General features: G+C 42.4%; 1 protein-coding gene across 28 annotated transcripts in view; it reads left to right on the top strand.

The window, feature by feature from the left end:
- The window catches only part of METTL8 (methyltransferase 8, tRNA N3-cytidine), a 117,750-nt gene that overhangs the window by 36,669 nt on the left and 60,472 nt on the right, over positions 1 to 20,609 (top strand). For 17 of the 28 annotated variants that reach the window (XR_010149787.1, XR_010149789.1, XR_010149785.1 and 14 more), the window contains one exon: positions 5,877 to 6,031. The exons of the other annotated variants lie outside the window; for them this stretch is intronic. Coding sequence is in view for 11 of the 17 variants with exons in the window: in XM_054679114.2 (XP_054535089.1) it covers positions 5,877 to 6,031 (155 nt within the window). In the remaining 6 variants the exon portion in view is untranslated. The remainder of the gene's footprint in view (positions 1 to 5,876; positions 6,032 to 20,609) is intronic. 28 annotated transcript variants of the gene reach the window in all.

Raw genomic sequence — 20,609 nt, 5'->3', positions numbered from 1 at the left:
TTCTGAGGATTCACCATAATGTTTTTTCATAGCCGCTGTATCATTTTATATTCCAATAGCAATGAATAAGGGCTCCAATTTCCTAATTTCTCCACATCCTCACCAATACTTGTTATATTCTGGGTTGTTGTTGCTGTTTTTAAATACCAGCCATCCTATTAGGTGTGCTGTTTGTTTTGATTTTAATTACAAATGTAATTAATAAATTTAGGGCTATTCAGATTTTCTCTTGTGTTATTTTGTTATTATTGGTAAGTTATGGTTTTCAAGGACTTTGTCCCATCTAATGAATGCAATAAAATTGTCCATAATATCCCAGTATTAGCTTTTCAATGTCTGTGAGGTCTGTGGTGATATCTCATTTTTCATTCCTATTATTGGAAGTTTGTGTTTTGTGAAACACATGTTTGATATCAGTCTTGCCAGAAGTTTATCAGTTTTATTAATCTTTCCAAAGAACTAACTTTTGACTTTGACTTTTCCCTGCTTTGCTCATTTTCCCTCCCTCCCTCTTTCTTTTTTTTTTTTTTTTTTTTTTTTTTTTTTGAGGCAGGGTATTGCTCTGTCGCCCAGAATGCAGTGCAGTAGCATGATCATAGTTCACTGCAGCCTTGAACTCCTGAACTCAAGTGATCCTCCCTCGTTGGCCTCCCAAGTAGCTGGGACTACAGGCACTGGCTAATTTTGTTTGTTTGAAGTTTTTTGTTGTTGTTGATGTTGTTTTGCTTTTTTTTTTTTTTTTAGAGACAAGGTCTCACTATTTTGCCTAGGCTAGTCTCAAAGTCTTGGCCTCAAACCATCTGCCCACCTTGACCTCCCTCCCAAAGCTCTGAGATTACAGACGTGAACCACCATGCCTGGCCCTGTTTTCTATTTCATTGCTTTCTGTTTTTATTTTTTATTATTTCCTTCTTTCTACTTACTTTGGGTCTAATTTATTCTTATTTTTCTAGCTTGTGAAGATAGAAGCTGAGGCCAGGCAAGATGGCTGATGCCTGTAATCCCAGCACTTTGGGAGGCTGAGGTGGGAGGATCCCTTGAGCCCAGGAGTTCAAGACTAGCCTGGGCAACATAGGGAGACCCTCTCTTAAAAAAAAAAAAAAAAAGTAGCCAGGTGTGGTGGTACATGCCTGTAGTACCAGCTACTTGGGAGGCCAAAGCAGGCCTATGAGCTATGATCGTGCCATTGCACTCTAGTCTGGGTGATAGAGCAAGACCTTGTCTCAAAAAAAAAAAGATAGAAGCTGAGATTATTGATTTGACATCTTTCTCTTTTGTAATAAAAATATGTAAAACTATAAATTTCTCTCTATACACTGCTTTAGTTGCATCCCATACATTTTGATATTTTGAGATTTTGTTATCATTCAGTTCAACATATTTTCTAATTTCTCTTCAGATTTGTTCTTTTACTCATAGGTTATTTATAGCTGTGTTGCTTAATTCCTTAACATTTGGAAATTTTTGTAGCTATCTTATTATTATTTTGAATTTGGATACAAAAGCAAGGATTGACAATATGCTGCCTATTAGAAAAGCACTGCCTATTAGAAAAGCACACAAATAGACTAAAATTTTTTTAAAAGATACACAGCATGCCATACATGACATTACATTAGACAACTGGTAGGGCTGTATTAATATCAGACAAAGTAGACCTCAAGAAAATGACTATTACCAGAGATAAGAAGGGATATTTATTAATACAAGTTAATTCATCAAAATATTAACATTTAATATTATTATAGTCAAAAAGCACACTCTATGATTTTAATACTTTGGGATTTATTTTTATTTATTTATTTATTTATTTATTCATTGAGACGGAGTCCCACTCTGTCACCCAGGCTGGAGTGCAGTGGCACTGCAACCTCCGCCTCCTGGGTTCAAGTGATTCTTGTGCCTCAGCTGATTATAGGCACCCGCCACCATACCCAGCTAATTTTTTTTTGGATTTTTAGTAGAGATGGGGTTTCACCATGTTGGCCAGGCTGGTCTCAAACTCCTGACCTCAGGTGATCTGCCCGCCTCGGACTCCCAAAGTGCTGGTATTACAGGCATGAGCCACTGTGCCTGGCCAGCCAAATTTATCTATTTATTGAGACTTGTTTTATAGCCCAGCATATGGTCTACCTTGGTGAATGTTCCATGTTCATTTGAAAAGAATGTGTATTCTTGCTATTGCTGTATGATGTTCTTTCTATAAATGTCATCTAGGTCAAGTTAATAATGTTCAAATCTTCTTTATCCTTTTTGATTTTTAAATAGCTTGTCGCTGGTTATTTTTCTATTTATTACTGGAAAAGGGTTGTTAAAATCTCCAAGTATTACTGTGAATTTGTTAAGTTCTCCTTTTAGAAAGTTCTATCTTTTTGCTTTATTTATTTTACAGCTTTGTTATTAGGTACATGCATATTTAAGACTGCTATGTTGTCTTGATGAATTGGCTTATTATCATTATTAAATGCCCCTCTTTATCTCTATAATAGTCTTTTCATTGAAGTCTACTTTGTCTATTAATACAGCCCCACCAGCTGTCTTATGCAGTGTTTGCATGGTATACCTTTTTTTATGTTAATCTATTTGTTTCTTTATATTTAAAGTGCTTGCCTTATAAACAGTATATTGCTGGGTCTTACTTTTTTAAATCCAAGTTAATAATCTGCTTTTTAATTGGAGCCCATTTACATTTATTGTAAGTATTGATATGGTTGGGTTTAAATATGCTATCTTGGTATTTGTTTTCTATTTGTCCTATTTGTTTTTCATTCCTCTGTTCTTCCTTTCTTGCCTTCTTTTGGATGAATGGAATATTTTAAACTGTACCTCTTTGTGTTGTTTCAAATAAAAATACTACTTATTCACACAGTTTTGTTGTGCAAATATCTGAGTTAAACTGGTATTCAAATTAGAGTATGCCAAAAGAGAGCTAAGAGAAGGTACATAAAGGGATTGGGTCATTCTGGTGGCAGAAACCTACTTTTTCTACCACAATTTTATTCGGGGCTGGCCCTGCCCTTCTTTTCCCACAAAATTGAACCATGACCAGCAAACCTTAGGCTAACGTGGTAGTAATAATACAAAGCACATATTTGTTAATCATCGTAGTTAATTTAATTGGATAGCTACCTGTACATTGTCACATTCTTCTATCACTTCCTTCGCACTGCAAGGATCTTAATTAGGATCCACCCTGGAAAATATGAAGTAACTTCCATCCAATTAGATTTATGTCAGACAAATACCATTTTTATGTAATCAGTCAAACAATTCATGAGCAGCCTGGTGCTGCCTCTAGAAGCTTGCAATTTAAGTAAGAAGGCATTTATATAATTTTATTATGTATTTATATTATCTCCTATATACAGTTATTATATATTTATGTAATAAGATAAATAGCAATGCAAGGCTGTGCATAACTGTTATAGATAAGCAAGTGAAATAAAGATGTTTGTGTAGTTAATTAAAGAAACAGCTCCCTAAGTAGGGAAATTGCCACATATTTAGACCCTGGCCACACCACGCTTTCTCCACAGACTAGCAGCCTTCAAGATTCACATTTCTCTGACATTTTCCTGAATTGCCTAATAATCCAATCTGGTTGTATCTTTTTGTCTCTGTCTACAGAGGCTCTTGGTCATTTATAGTGAGAGAAACTCTTACTTTTTTTTCTTCCCTCTTCTATATATAGATGAGTATAGATAAGTATCACGTGATTATTTAAAGGATTGAAATTCCATTTTGATTTGCCTTTCCTGGGTAGGAAACATTTACATCATTTTATACTTTTGAGCATGAATTGCCTCTCTTTCTAGGTGTAATCAATTTCTACTCTTCAGCATACAAAAGATTTTATGAATACTATTCACTGCAGAAAGAGCTCTAAAAATAATTTTGCAGGTAGGGTTTTATAGAACACTGATAGTCTTATGTGGAACATTGGCAGGCAAAAAGAACAAAGGCACATCAGGGTAAAGGTGGTGGTAGGTGGAGCATTTCATTTCATTTGCCTCCACCAAAGAGCTTGCATTTACTGGAGAAGGAAAACAAATAAGAAACAGGAGCATCTGCACTTGCTGTTGAAGGTTTCATTTCTTATCACTGTTAAGTCACATTTGAATGGAACCATTACAGTCTTGTTGGTATGTATAACTATGCCCCCACTTTTTTTTTCCAAAAGGAAAATCTTGAATTTTATGTTTAAAAGTACAAAGAGCTGTTTTTGACATTCTGCAGTTCATTTTGGAATTCACAGTCTTAAACCTATTCATTTTCAGTAGGGTGGTAAAGAGTGCACAGTATATGGCATTTTTACGCCTAATAGCACCTCCAATAATCTGTGATGCATATTACATACACACACCTTTTAGCATCTGTTTCCACCTGACAGCTGACAGCATTAGGCTAAATGTTGTGATGAACAACTGAAATGTCAAGCAGTATTACAATGGTTTCTTATTGGAAAAAGTAAGCACCTTAGAGCTTCTTTTTAATACTTTTCCATAAAGATTTTAAAGTGACATATTTACAAGTACATAATTAAGATGACATACTCTTTAAATGCTTGTTATTCTTCCAGAAATGGAGATGGATTTGGGCTAATCAGCAGATGATTCTCCTCTTGAGCTAGGGTATAAGCATGCTTTTTTTTTTTTTTTTTTTGCTTTTTTATAAGACAGAGTCGTGCTCTATGACCCAGGCTGGAATGCAGTGGCACGATCATGGCTCACTACAGCTTCAGCCTCTAGGCTCGGCCTCTCGTGTAGCTGGAACCACAGAAGTGCACCATCACCCCTAATTTTTTTTTATTTTTTGAAGAAACGGTCTCACTATGTTGCCCAGGCTGGTCTCTAACTCTTGGATTCAAGTAACTCTCTCACCTTGCCCTCCCAAAATGTTGGGATTACAGGCATGAGCCACTGCACCTGGCCTTAAGCATGCATTTTTGTTTTGTTTTGTTTGTTTTGAGACAGAGTCTTATTCTGTTGCCCAGGCGGGAGTGCAGTGACACAATCTCGGCTCACTGCAATCTCCGCCTCCCGGGTTCAAGCGATTCTCTTGCCTCAGCCTCCAAGTAGCTGGGATTACAGGAACTCACATCACTCCTGGATAATTTTTTTTTTTTTTTTTGTATTTTTAGTAGAGATGGGGTTTTCCTATGTTGGCCAGGCTGGTCTCGAACTCCTGACCTCAAGTGACCCACCTGCCTCGGCCTCCCAAAGTGCTGGGATTACAGGCATGAGCCACCATGCCTGGCAAAGCATGCATTTTGTTCAGGGAAATCTATTTTGCATCCATATTACTGACTATTCTTAAAAATATATGTATACAGGATTGTTAGAATTAAGAATTGCTAAGATTCTGTCTTAATATTTATTTATTTGACTGATTTTCATATTATTAAGTTCAGCACGGAGAATGAGAGTTACAGGTTTGTTTTCTTATTCTTCTACCATACTTGGGATTTTTGTCTAGTGGTCACAAAATATTTCCTAGAAATATATTTTCCTAGAATTACCCCCCAAAAAATAAAATTACTTTTAAAAAAAAACTGTCTTTAGTACACAAATTCAGACATGCTTTGATCATGTGCTAAAAATTAAATAAGCAAATAAAATATCGAACAAAGCAAAGTTGGTCAAGGCTATGGCTTCAAAAAAATGCCAGCCAGTATTGCCCACCCTAAATATTTCTCTCCCATCTCTTGGCCTGAATATACTTCAGGAGAGAAGCTGTTATGCTCATCTTTCATTAAAAAGTTTCTAGTTTTCATGTGCATTCTCAGATTGAAAACCTTTAGAACCAGGTTTTGGGTATTAGATAAACAATACACTGTTTAATCTATGTTGACTAATTAATCATTTGTAACTTTTTAGGTACTGCTTAGGATGAATATGATTTGGAGAAATTCCATTTCTTGTCTAAGGCTAGGAAAGGTGCCACGCAGATACCAAAGTGGTTACCACCCAGTGGCCCCTCTGGGATCAAGGATTTTAACTGACCCAGCCAAAGTTTTTGAACACAACATGTGGTGAGTTTTCTTTTTAAGTCTGATATTATGTGTATTTCTTAAATTTCACCAGTGGTATTATTTTCATTTAGAATTAAGAAAGGGTTTTTAAAGCTGATGACCTAACTCATGTTGTAGAGGTCCAAAAGCTAGGGTAACCGATCCTGACTTAAGTGTTGCTGATTCTGAATTTCATTGCAAATGGAATTGGAAGAGTGAAACTTCCCATATGCTTTTAGTAGCCTTGGAGTTCTTGCAGACCCTTCCTACTTACCTCTGATCCTGATTTGCCTGCTGTCACTGGGTGGGGGTGAGGATTCTTTCCTAGGTGGGGCCCTCCTCCTGCTCCACAGTTCCTTCCCTCTTTTTCATACTTGTCATCCAGCAAATGCAGATCAGTACCTGTGGCTTACTGAGCACCAGGGAGATCATATTGGTATGATTCTTGTCTATGCTTTCAGGGAATCCACCCTATTTGGAAAGATAGATATTTACAGAAAAAGCTGATAATTACCCCTACAAGGCAGTAAATTGTGAGGGCTCAATGAGTGTTACAGACTATATGCCATATGAGAACAACTCAGTAATGCAAAAACACTTCTGTTTGGGCATAGTCAGAAAGATTTCTTAAAGTGAGGGAAACTGAGATTACGATTACAGGCACACCTCAGAAATGTTGTAGGTTTGGTTGAGACCACTGCAGTAAAGCAAATATTGCAATAAAGTGAGTCACACAATTTTTTTGGTTTCCCAGTGCATATAAAAGTTATGTTTACACTATACTGTAGTCTCTTAAGTGTACAATAGCATTATGTCTAAGAAAACAATGTACAAACCTAATTAAAAAGTAATTTCTTGCTAAAAAATGCTAACAGTCATCTGAGCCTTCAGTGAGTCATAATCTTTTTGTTGGCAGAGGGTCTTACCTCAGTGTTGATGGCTGCTGACTGATCAGGGTGGTGGTTGGAGTGGCTGTGGCAGTTTCTTAAAATAAGACAACAATGGAGTTTGCCTCATCAACTGACTCTCCCTTTCATGAAAGATTTCTCTGTAGCATGTGATGCTGTTTGATAGCATTTTACCTACAGTAGAACTTTCAAAATCAGTCAGCCCTCACAGATCCTGCCACTGTTTTATCAACTAAGTGTATGTAATATTCTAAATATTTTGTTTAATATTTAGAATTATGTCTAAATTCTTTGTTGTCTAAATTATGTCTAAATTCTTTGTTGTCTAAATTATGTCTAAATTCTTTGTTGTGATTTCCACAGTGTTCACACTGTCTTCACCCCGAGTAGATTCCATCTCAAGAAACTACTTTCTTTGCTCATCCCTACAAAGGAACTCCTCATCTGTTCAAGTTTTATCATGAGATTGCAGCAATTCAGCCTAAATCTTTAGGCCCCACTTTTAATTCTAGTTCTCTTGCTGTTTCCACCATATCTGCCGTTACTTTTTCCACTGAAGTCTTGAACCCCTTATCATCCATTAGAATCAACTTCTTCCAAACTCCTATTGATGTTATTATTTTGACCTCCTCCCATGAATCACAAATGTTCTTAATGGCATGTAGATTGGTGAATCCTTTCCAGAATGTTTTCAGTTTACTTTGCCCAGATCCACTAGAGGAATTACTATATATGGCAGCTATAGCTTTACGAAATGTAGTTCTTAAATAAGACTTGAAAGTTGAAATTACTCCTTGATCCAAGGGCTGCAGAATGGATATTGTGTTAGTTGGCATGAAAGCAACATTAATATCCTTGTACATTTCCATCAGAACTCTGGAGTGACAAGGTATATTGTCAGTGAGCAGTAGTATTTTGCAAGGAATTCTTTTTTCTGAGCATTAGGTCTCCACAGTGGGCTTAAAACATTCAGTAAACCATGCTATAAACAGATGTGTTGTCATCCAGGCTTTGTTGTTTCATTTATAGAGTATAGGCAGAGTAGATTCAGTATAATTTTTAAGGGCCCTAGGATTTTGGGAATAGTAAATAAGCACTGGCTTCAACTTAAAGTCACCAACTGCCTTAGCCCTTAACAGGAGAGTCAGCCTGTCCTTTGAAGCTTTGAAGCCAGGCTTCGACTTCTCCTTTCTGGCTATGAAAGTCTTAGATGACATCTTCTTCCAATAGAAAGCTGTTTTATTTACACTGAAAGTTTGTTTTTTAGTGTAACCACCTTCATCAGTGATCTTAGCTGGATCTTCTGGATAACTCGATGCTACAGCTTCTCCATCAGTACTTACTGCTTTGCTTTGTACTTTTATGCTATGGAGATGTCTTCTTTCCTTAAACCTCATGAACCAACCTCCACTAGCTTCACTTTTCTTCTGCAGCTACCTCATCTCTGTGAGCCTTCATAGAATCAAAGAAAGTTAGGGCCTTGCTCTGGATTAGGCTTTGGCTTATGGGAATATTGTGGCTGGTTTTATCTTTTTGCAGACCACTAAACCTTTCTCCATATCAGTAATGCTATTTCACTTTCTTTTCATTCATGTATTCACTGGAGCAGCATCTTTTTCTTTTTCTTTTTTTTTTTTGAGACAGGGAGACTCTGTCACCCAAGCTGGAGTGCAGTGGTGTGGTCACGGTTCACTGAACCTTCACCTGGGTCAAGTGATTCTCTGGCCTCAGCCTCCCAAGTAGCTGGGTCTATAGGCATTCACTGCCATGCCTGGCTAATTTTTGTATTTTTTGTAGAGATGGGGTTTCACCATGTTGCCCAGGCTGGCCTTGAACTCCTGAGCTCAAGTGATCTTTCCAACTCAGCCTCCCAAAGTGCTGGGATTACAGGTGTGAGCCATAGCACTCAACCTGGAGTAGCATCTTTAATTTCCTTTAAGAACTTTTCCTTTGCATTTCACAAGTTGACTAATGCTAGAGGCCTAGGTTTTGTCCTATCTCAGCTTGCAAAAGGCCTTCCTCACTAAGCTTAATCTTTTCTAGCTTTTGATTTAAAGTGAGATATATATAACTATTCCTTTCATTTGAACACGTAGAGGCCATTGTAGGGTAATCAACTGGCCTCATTTCATTATTGTTTTGTCTCAGGGAGTAGGGGAACCTGAGGAGAGGGAAATAGACAGGGAAAGCCAGGTCAGTGGAGCAGTCAGAACACACATAACATTTATCAATTAAATTAGCTGTTTTATATGGATATGGTTCATGGTACTCTAAAACAATTACAATAGTAACATCAAAGATCACTGATCACAGCTCATAACAGATATAATAATAATGAAATAGTTTGAAATATTGCAAGAATTACCAAAATGTAACAGAGACATGAAATGAGCACATGCTGTTGGAGAAATGGTGCCAATAGACTTGCTCAATGCAGGGTTGCCACAAACCTTCAATTTGTAAAAAATGCAATAGCTGTGAAATGTGATCAAGCAAAGCATAATTATACAAGATATGCCTGTATTTATATTGCCTGCAGTACATAGCACAATGCCTGACACACAAATATTGTTGAATTAATGCTTTGAATAGGTAAACTGAAATAAGGGCATTCTAGGTGGATAGAAAATCATAAAGCACTGAGATGAGGAAATATAAGGCATTTTCAGGAGATAGAGGATAGGATAGTTTGCCTTAAGAAAGGCTTTTCTAGGAGATTGGTGAAAGATAAGGTTGGAATGACATAGGCCAGATGGGGGGTAGGTTTAAGATGTGCATGGTCCTGAATTCATAGCTGAAGTATAAGGCATTATACAGCCACTGAAGATAAATAAATGACATTATACTTAGTGTACTAAGTGTATATATTTGGTAACACCATGCTAGACTGATCAGCAGGAAGAATTAGAAGCAGAAAAGGGCCAGTGAGCAAGAGATCGTGACAGAAGAATAAACAGAATTTGGTGCTTGTGCAGAGTAAAGAAAAAGGAAGAAGTTGACTCTGAAGTTTTGATCTTAAGTAACTGATAGAAATAGGAAAATCAAGAGGTAAATGTATTTGTTTTATTTTGGAAGAAAGATGGTTAATTTGGTTTTAGACATTTTGAATAACAGGCTTTGTGAGCAGGACATTCAGGTGTAAATGTCCAACACGCAGACACTGCTGCTGGGAAGAGGGAGAGTGGTCAGAGCTGAAGAAGTCAAGTTGGGCATGATATCTGCAGACAAAATTGTTATCAGACTAGCCTCTGGAACAGCATCTCTGGGGCTAGGAAGGTGATTCATGGGCTTTTTATGTTTTTATTGCAACCGAATCTCAATTTTGAAAGGGAATACATTGATTTTTTAATTAATTAGTTCTACACTATACAATATGGTAGTCACTAGCCACAGGTGGTTATTCAGCACTTGAAATATATTAATAACTGGGCTGAATTGAGATGTACTGTAAAATTTTAAAAACTTACTGCAAAAAATAAGGTAAACAATCTCAATAATTTTTATATTGAATTATATGTTAAAAGTGAATGAAAATTTGGATATATGCAATTAAATTATATATATATACACACATACATACATATATATATTAAAAAAAAATTTTTTTTTTTTTTAAATAAGACAGAGTCTCGCTCTGTCGCCCTGGCTGGAGTGCAATGATGCAATCTCAGCTCACTGCAACCTCTGCCTCCTAGGTTCAAGCAATTCTCCTGCCTCAGCCTCCTGAGTATCTGGGATTATAAACATGCACCACTGAAAGGGAAAAAGCTCCTATGTCCCCCTCGCAGGATGTGCGATGGGGGTGTGGCTCACTTCTTCAGTGCCCCGCTGCTCAGACCTCTAGGGGAGCATACAGATGGGCAGGCTGTGGGGCTCCTACCCCATGACAGTGTATAGGGGTGAGTGTTTACAGCTCCTGAAGTCCCAGTGAGCACGTGTTACAGGGTGCTCTTTTAGTTTAGCCATGCATAGGCAGCTTGTGTTAGCTCGGTTATACCCCTGCCTTATCGTAAAGACAGAGGGCTGTCTGTATCCCAGGGTTCTTGCCTTGGTGTATGGGAAGAATCGGATCACTTATGAGCTTGGAGAATGAGTGCAAGGTTTTACTGAGTGGAAGTAGCTCTCAGCAGATTGGGGAGTCAGAAGGGAGATGGTTTTCCCCTGGAGTCGGACCGCTAGGTGAACTGGGCTCTCCTCTGGCTGCCCTAGCCCAATGTAGTTCTGCTGGTGGGTGGCCTGCTGGTGTGCTGGTGCCTCCTGATGTGCTTCTCGCCATGTCCAGCCACCTGTGTGTCTGCCTGCTGGGGTCTGGGGGGAGGGGATTGTTTATAGGCATAGGATCGGGGCGTGGCAGGCCAGGGCGGTCTTGGGAAAATACAACATTTGGGCAGGAAATGCCTGTCCTCACCCAGGTTCATGTGGGTGGAGCCCTAGCCAGGGACCACGTCCTCCTCTAAGTAACGCTTCCCTTCCCCGCTTCTGTATCATTTAAAGGGACCACACTCTTCCCTTCCATATCGCCACCACGCCCAGCTAATTTTTGTATTTTTTGTAGAGACAAGGTTTCGCTGTGTTGGCCAGGCCGGTCTTGCACTCCTGACCTCAGGTGAACTGCCTACCTCGGACTCCCAAAGTACTGGGATTACAGGCGTGAGCCACTGTGCCTGGCCTAAATAAAATATATTTTTAAAATTGGTTTCACCTCTTTATTTTCATTTTTCCTTACCATGGCTACTAGAAATTTTAAAACTACGTATGTGGTTCACATTATACTTTTTTGGACAGCTGCTCCATTAAACCGTTTTCACTACCATCACCAATATGGATAGTTATCACAGGCTATGAGATAAAATGGGCCCTTTGCCAGGCAATTAAATCTCCAGAGCAACTTCTGATCTTAGGCAAGCTCCTCATTTATCAATTTTTTTGTTTTCTTCATTAGACCCTAGTGATTTAGCTATCTATATTCTCTTTTTCCATCTGCTACCACCTGCTCTCTTGCCTGAGATTCTTGCCTACTGATTTAAGTTCTGTTTTGTCATAGACTCAGGAAAGCAAGGATCATCTGGTCCAGCACTCCTCAAATACACGGGCTAGCTTTGGGCTGGCTGCACAAGAATCCTTCAGGGAGTTACTATTTCAGTAGGTCTAGAGGTATGGCCCAGGAATTTCTAACTTGAAAAGGCTCTTTTAGTAATTCTGTTGAGGAGCCAGGTTTGGGAACCCTTGATCCAGTCCAGTGGTTTTTATAATTTTCTTTAGCAACAGAACTATTTTCAAGTGAAGCTTTAACATGGAATCCTAGGATTTAAAAGATAAAAGCAAACCTGACCTGAATGAATTAGGCATAGAGGCCTGGAGCATCAACAGCACCACTTCCTTTTCCCTCTCACTTCTCTTCACTTACTCTAGCAGCCAAGAGGACCCTTAGGGCTCTGTTATTCAGTTTGAAAAACATTGATCTAGTCTAGACAGCCATCCGTCTTCATAGCATACCCCCCAAGGGGTTGGCCAGTCTGCACCCGACACCTGTGGTGAACTCTCTACCAACACAGATACATACTGTAAGAGCAGTAATAAAAACTTTCACCCAGGGAAGAGGAAGGTAGTTGATTCACATTATCTTCCCACACACCTTTTTTACATTTTTTTCTTCTTAAGGAGAAGATTTGTAAATTAAACGAAACCTGGTTTGTTCGCCCCATCCTTCAAGTCCAAAATTCTGTTCAAAAGTTTTTGTTTTCTTCCTTATTTTCTCCCTTATATTTAAGAATAGTGTTTCCTCTCTTGCTGAATTTGATTTTTTTTTTTTTTTTTTGAGACAGGGTCTTGCCCTGTCACCCAGGCTGAAGTACAATGGCACTATAATGGCTAATTTTTAATTTTGTTTTCTTTTATTTTTTTTAGAGAGGGGGTGTCTTGCCATGTTGCCCAGGCTGGTCTTGAACTCCTGGCCTCAAGCAGTCCTCCTGTGTTGGCCTCCCAAAATGCTGGGATTACAGGCATAAGCCACCACACCTAGCCTGAATTTGATTTTTTAAAGATGTTTCTAGAAAAGCATATGCCAGTTTTCTCTCAGAGGTGTTGCTCAGAATTATCTACAGTTCATTTTTCCATTTAGCCTTTGGTTTGTAAGGATTATTTACTCTCTATATGACCATATTTTTTTTTAATTTTAAGAAAAAATAAAGATACTCTTTTTTATTTAGTTTCTAATATGCTGAGAAAGATTTGCCTTCCAGATTCTGGGTATTTGTATTACTAGTACTTATATCTGCCTATAGTCTTTTACTTATTTACTTACTTTATTAATTAATTAATTTAAAGACAGCATCTCGCTCTGTCACCTAGACTGGAGTGCAGTGGCATGATCACAGCTCATTGCAGTTTTGACCTCCTAGGCTCAAGTGATCCTCCTGCCTCAGCCCCCCAAGTAGCTGAGATTACAGGTGTGTGCTACCCACACCTGGCTAATTTTTTATTTTTTGTAGAGGTGGGGTCTCACTATGTTGCCCAGACTGGTCTGGAACTCCTAGGCTGAAGCAATCCTCCTGCCTCAGCCTCCTAAAGTGCTGAGATTACAGGAATGAGCCACCACAGTTTGTCTAGTCTTTCATTTTTTGTCTGTTTGTTTGTTTGCTTATTTGAGACAGAGTCTTGCCCTGTCACCCAGACTGGAGTGCAGTGGCACGGTCACAGCTCATTGCAGCCGCGACCACCTGGGCTCAAGTGGTCCTCCCACCTCAGCCTCCCAAGTAGCTGGTGCTACAGGCGTGTGTCACCATGGCTAGCTAATTTTTTTGTATTTTTAGTATAGATGGGGTTTCACCATGTTGCCCATGCTGGTCTTGAACTCCTGACCTCAGGTGATCCACCTGCCTCAGCCTCCCAGTGTGCTGGGATTACAGACGTTTAAGTCTCCGCACCCAGCCATTCTGGATATTTCATAGACATGGAATCATACAATGTGACCTTTTATGTCTGACTTCTTTCACTTAGCATAATGTCTTGGAGGGTCATATACCTTGCAGCATGTATTGGCACTTTGTTCTTTTTATGGCTGAATGATATTCCATTGTTTGTATACATCACAGTTGGTTTATTCATTCATCTACTGATAGACATTTGGGCTGTTCCCCTGTTTTGCCTCTTGTGAATAGTTTTACTATGAACATGGGTGAACTATGTTCTTGTTTGTGTCCCTGCTTTCATTTCTTTGGAATATATACCTAAGAGTGGAATTGCAGGGTCATGTGGTAATTCTGTGTTTAAGTTTTTGAGAAACTCAAATTGTTTTCCACAGTGACTGAACCATTTTGCATTTTGCCTATTGTCTTTTAATTATACTTAGTACATTTATCAATTTTGGAGGGTGGTGACAGGAAATGATATTCAAAATGCTTTTGAGACATGGCCCAGAGATCTGTCTATATTGAGCAACTTACACAGTTACTTGGAAAAATCATTCCTTATTCACAATGTTCTTGGTTTAAGCATATAGAAACTTTTCAAGGGATCTCGGCCATTTATAAGTAAGCACTAAGCACTTGTTTTACATGACTACATCAGCTAGGCCATTGGCATGCTCCCAGTAAGAAACACACTTTCCATCATGGACCAGCACATGTGTACATAACATATACACATATATAAAACAGGAACAAAAGTTTCCAGTAAAGTTTTTACCATGTGAGGTGTGCATCCAGTATTTTCCATTTATTTTATTCTACTCTGTTTCTATTTCTTTATTCAAGGGTTGCTTAGAGTAACTAAATTGATTTCATGACTCACCAAGGTTTCTGACCTTCAGTTTAAAAACACTGAGCTAAGCCGTTTTCTGTAGATCCAAGGTAAGACTGTGTGTTGCAACATGATTTCTATTATGTAACCCACTTAAATAATAGACAGTTTACAGAATCTCAATGGGGTTCATATCCCAAGAATTCTTCATTATATAATTTTCCTTATATAAAAATTATACTTATCATCTGATTCCTCTTGCCCTGTTTCATATATGGTTCTTTTTGTTTTTTACATGTTCAGTACACATGTGTGTTTTTTGGGGTTTTTGTGTTTGTTTGTTTCTTTCAGACAGAGTCTTGCTCTGTTGCCCAGGCTGGAGTGCAGTGGCTCCATCTCAGCTCACTGCAAACTCCACCTCTCAGGTTCAAGTGATTCTCCTGCCTCAGCCTCCCAAGTAGCTGGGATTACAGGCGCCCGCCACCACACCTGGCTAATTTTTTGTATTTTTAGTAGAGATGGGGTTTCACCATGTTGGCCAGGATGGTCTTGAACTGCTGACCTCAGGTGATCCACCCGCCTCAGCCTCCCAAAGTGCTGGGATTACAGGCGTGAGCCACCGCGTCTGGCCCAGATGTGTGTTTTTTGTTTGTTTTTTTGTTTTTGTAGTTTTCTTTTCTTTTTTTCTTTCTTTTTTTTTAAATTTTACTTTGAGTTCCGGGATACATGTGCAGAATGTGCAGGTTTGTTACATAGGTATACATGTGCCATGGTGGTTTGCTGCATCTATCAACCCATCATCTAGGTTTTAGGCCTTGCATGCATTAGGGATTTGTCCTAATGCTCTCTTTCCCCTTGCCCTCCACCCCTGGACAGGTCCCTGTGTATGTTGTTCCCCTCCCTGTGTCCATGTGTTCTCATTGTTCAACTCCTACTTATGAGTGAGAACATGCAGTGTTTGGTTTTCTATTCCTGCGTTAGTTTGCTGAGGATGATGGCTTCCAGCTTCATCTATGTCCCTGCAAAGGACATGATCTCATTGTTTTTTATGGCTGCATAGTATTCCATGATATATATGTACCACATTTTCTTTATCCAGTCTATTATTGATTGACATTTGGGTTGGTTCCATGTCTTTGCTATTGTAAATAGTGCCGCAGTAAACACATGTGTGCATGTGTCTTTAGAGTAGAATGATTTATATTCCTTTGGGTATATACCCAGTAATGGGATTACTGGGTCAAATGGTATTTCTGGTTCTAGATCCTTGAGGAATCGCCACACTGTTTTCCACAATGGTTGAACTAATTTACATGCCCAGCAACAGTGTAAAAGCATTCCTGGCTGGGTGTAGTGGCTCATGCCTGTAATCCCAGCACTTTGGGAGGCCAAGGTGGGAGGATCATGAGGTCAGGAGGTTGAGACCATCCTGGCCAACATGGTGAAACCCCGTCTCTACTAAAAATACAAAAAAATTAGCTGGGCGTGGTGATGCGTGCCTGTAGTCCCAGCTACTCAGGAGGTTGAGGCAGGAGAATTGTTTGAACCCTGGAGGTGGAGGTTGCAGTGAGCCAAGATCATGCCACTGCACTCCAGCCTGGTGACAGAGCAAGACTCCATGTCAAAAAAAAAAAAAAAGTGTTGCTATTTGTCCACAGCCTTGTCAGCATCTATTGTTTCCTTTTTATTTATTTATTTATTTATTTATTTTTTTTTATTGATCATTCTTGGGTGTTTCTCGCAGAGGGGGATTTGGCAGGGTCACAGGACAATAGTGGAGGGAAGGTCAGCAGATAAACAAGTGAACAAAGGTCTCTGGTTTTCCTAGGCAGAGGACCCTGCAGCCTTCCACAGTGTTTGTGTCCCTGGGTACTTGAGATTAGGGAGTGGTAATGACTCTTAAGGAGCATGCTGCCTTCAAGCATCTGTTTAACAAAGCACATCTTGCACCGCCCTTAATCCATTCAACCCTGAGTGGATACAGCACATGTTTCAGAGAGCACAGGGTTGGGGGTAAGGTCACAGATCTACAGGATCCCAAGGCAGAAGAATTTTTCTTAGTACAGAACAAAATGAAAAGTCTCTCATGTCTACCTCTTTCTACACAGACAGGGCAACCATCCGATTTCTCAATCTTTTCCCCACCTTTCCCCCCTTTCTATTCCACAAAACCACCATTGTCATCATGGTCCGTTCTCAATGAGCTGTTGGGTACACCTCCCAGACGGGGTGGTGGCCGGGCAGAGGGGCTCCTCACTTCCCAGTAGGGGCGGCCGGGCAGAGGCGCCCCTCACCTCCCGGACGGGGCAGCTGGCCGGGTGGGGGGCTGACCCCCCCCCACCTCCCTCCCGGACGGCGCGGCTGGCTGGGTGGGGGGCTGACCCCCCCCACCTCCCTCCCGGACGGGGCGGCTGGCTGGGCAGAGGGGCTCCTCACTTCCCTGTAGGGGCGGCCAGGCAGAGGCGCCCCTCACTTCCGGGGTGGGGCGGCTGGCCGGGCGGGGGGCTGACCGCCCCACCTCCCTCCCGGACGGGGCGGCTGGCCAGGTGGGGGGCTGACCCCCCCACCTCCCTCCCGGACGGGGCGGCTGGCTGGGCAGAGGGGCTCCTCACTTCCCAGTAGGGGCGGCCAGGCAGAGGTGCCCCTCACTTCCCGGGTGGGGCGGCTGGCCGGGTGGGGGGCTGACCCCCCCACCTCCCTCCCGGACGGGGCGGCTGGCCAGGCAGGGGGCTGACCCCCCCACCTCCCTCTCGGACGGGGCGGCTGGCCGGGCAGAGGGGCTCCTCACTTCCCAGTAGGGGCAGTCGGGCAGAGGCACCCCTCACCTCCCGGACGGGGTGGCTGGCCGGGCGGGGGGCTGATACCCCCACCTCCCTCCCGAACGGGGCGGCTGGCCGGGCAGAGGGGCTCCTCACTTCCCAGTAGGGGTGGCCGGGCAGAGGCGCCCCTCACCTCCTGGACGGGGTGGCTGGCCAGGCGGGGGGCTGACCCCCCCACCTCCCTCCCGGACGGGGCGGCTGGCCGGGTGGGGGGCTGACCCCCCTACCTCCCTCCCAGACGGGGCGGCTGGCCGGGCAGAGGGGCTCCTCACTTCCCAGTAGGGGCGGCCGGGCAGAGGCGCCCCTCACCTCCTGGACGGGGCGGCTGGCCGGGCGGGGGGCTGACCCCCCCACCTCCCTCCCGGACAGGGTGGCTGGCCGGGCAGAGGGGCTCCTCACTTCCCAGTAGGGGTGGCCGGGCAGAGGCGCCCCTCACCTCCTGGACGGGGTGGCTGGCCGGGCGGGGGGCTGACCCCCCCACCTCCCTCCCGGACGGGGCGGCTGGCCGGGCAGGGGGCTGACCCCCCCACCTCCCTCCCGGACGGGGCGGCTGGCCGGGCGGGGGCTGACCCCCCCACCTCCCTCCCGGACGGGGCGGCTGGCCGGGCGGAGGGCTGACCCCCCCACCTCCCTCCCGGACGGGGCGGCTGCCGGGCAGAGACGCTCCTCACTTCTCAGACGGGGTGGCTGCTGGGCGGAGGGGCTCCTCACTTCTCAGACGGGGCGGTTGCCAGGCAGAGGGTCTCCTCACTTCTCAGACGGGGCAGCCAGGCAGAGACGCTCCTCACATCCTGGACGGGGCGGCAGGTCAGAGGTGCTCCCCACATCTCAGACGATGGGCGGCCGGGCAGAGATGCTCCTCACTTCCCAGATGGGATGGCGGCCGGGAAGAGGCGCTCCTCACTTCCTAGATGGGATGGCGGCTGGGCAGAGACGCTCCTCACTTTCCAGACTAGGCAGCCAGGCAGAGGGGCTCCTCACATCCCAGATGATGGGCGGCCAGGCAGAGACGCTCCTCACTTCCCAGACGGGGTGGCGGCCGGGCAGAGGCTGCAATCTCGGCACTTTGGGAGGCCAAGGCAGGCTGCTGGGAGGTGGAGGTTGTAGTGAGCTGAGATCACGCCACTGCACTCCATCCTGGGCACCATTGAGCACTGAGTGAAGGAGACTCCGTCTGCAATCCCGGCACCTCGGGAGGCCGAGGCTGGCGGATCACTCGCGGTTAGGAGCTGGAGACCAGCCCGGCCAACACAGCGAAACCCCGTCTCCACCAAAAAAATACGAAAACCAGTGAGGCGTGGTGGCGCGCGCCTGCAATCGCAGACACTCGGCAGGCTGAGGCAGGAGAATCAGGCAGGGAGGTTGCAGTGAGCCGAGATGGCAGCAGTACCGTCCAGCTTCGGCTTGGCATCAGAGGGAGACTGTGGAAAGAGAGGGAGAGGGAGACTGTGGGGAGAGGGAGACCGGAGGGAGAGGGAGAGGGAGAGGAAGAGGCTGTTTCCTTTTTAATACTTGCCATTCTGACTCGCGTTGAGATGATACCTCATCATGGTTTTGATTTGCATTTCACTAAAGATCAGTGATTATGAGCCTTGTTTCATATGTTTATTGGCTGCATAAATGTCTTCTTTTGAGAAGTGTCTGTTCATATCCTTTGCCCACTTTTTGATGTTTTTTTTCTTGTAAATTTGTTTAAATACCTTGTAGATTCTGGATATTAGCCCTTTGTCAGATGGGTAGATTGCAAAAATTTTCTCCCATTCTGTAGGTTGCCTGTTCACTTTGATGCTAATTTCTTTGGCTGTGCAGAAGCCCTTTAGTTTAATTAGATCCCATTTGTCAACTTTGGCTTTTGTTGCAGTTGCTTTTGGTGTTTTTGTCGTGAAGTCTTTGCCCATGCCTATGTCCTGAATGGTATTGCCTAGGTTTTCTTCTAGGGTTTTTATGTTTTTTGGTTTTACATTTAAGTCTTAAATCCACCTTGAGCTAATTTTTGAATAAGGTCTAAGGAAGGAGTCCGGTTTCAGTTTTCTGCATATGGCTAGCCAGTTTTCCCAGCACCATTTATCAAATAGGGAATCCTTTCCCCATTGCTGGTTTTTGTCAGGTTTGTTGAAGATCAGATAGTTGTAGATGTGTGGACTTGTTTCTCTGTTTAACAGAGGTCTGTGTTCTGTTCCGTTGGTCTATATGTCTGTTTTGATACCAGTACCATGCTGTTTTGGTTACTGTAGCCCTGTAGTATAGTTTGAAGTCAGGTAGCATGATGCCTCCAGCTTTGTTCTTTTTGGTTAGGATTGTCTTAGCTATATGGGCTCTTTTTTAGTTCCATATGAAATTTAAAGTAGTTTTTTCTAATTCTGTGAAGAAAGTCAATAGTAGTTTGATGGGAATAACATTGAATCTATAAATTACTTTGGGCAGTATGGGCATTTTCACGATATTGATTCTTCCTATCCGTGAGCATGGAATGTTCTTCCATTCGTTTATGTCCTCTCTTATTTCTTTGAACAGTGGTTTGTAGTTCTCCTTGAAGAGGCCCTTCATGCCCCTTGTTAGCTGTATTCCTATGTATTTTATTCTCTTTGTAGCAGTTGTGAATGGTAGTTCATTCATGATTTGGCTCTCTGCTCGTCTATTGTTGGTGTATAGGAATGCTTGTGATTTTTGCACATTGATTTTGTTTCCCAAGACTTTGCTGAAGTTGTTTATCAGCTAAAGGAGTTTTTGGACTGAGACCATGGGGTTTTCTAAATATAGGATCATGTCATCTGCAAACAGAGACAATTTGGCTTCCTCTCTTCCTATTTGAATACACTTTATTTCTTTCTCTAGCCTTATTGCCCTGGTCAGCACTTCCAATACTATGTTGAATAGGAGTGGTGAGAGAGGGCATCCTTGTCTTATGCCAGTTTTCAAAGGGAATACTTTCAGCTTTTGCCCATTCAGTATAATATTGGCCATGGGTTTGTCATAAATAGCTCTTATTATTTTGAGATATGTTCCATCAATACCTAGTTCATTGAGAGTTTTTAACATGAAGGGATGTTGAATTTTATTGAAGGCCTTTTCTGCATCTATTGAAATAATCATGTGGTTTTTGTCATTGGTTCTGTTTATGTGATGGATTAT

Source organism: Pan troglodytes, chromosome 13 (assembly GCF_028858775.2).
Source record: "Pan troglodytes isolate AG18354 chromosome 13, NHGRI_mPanTro3-v2.0_pri, whole genome shotgun sequence".
Taxonomy (NCBI): Eukaryota; Metazoa; Chordata; class Mammalia; order Primates; family Hominidae; genus Pan; species Pan troglodytes.
The sequence above is the reverse complement of the archived record's forward strand: the minus strand, read 5'-3'. Positions and strand labels throughout refer to the sequence as shown.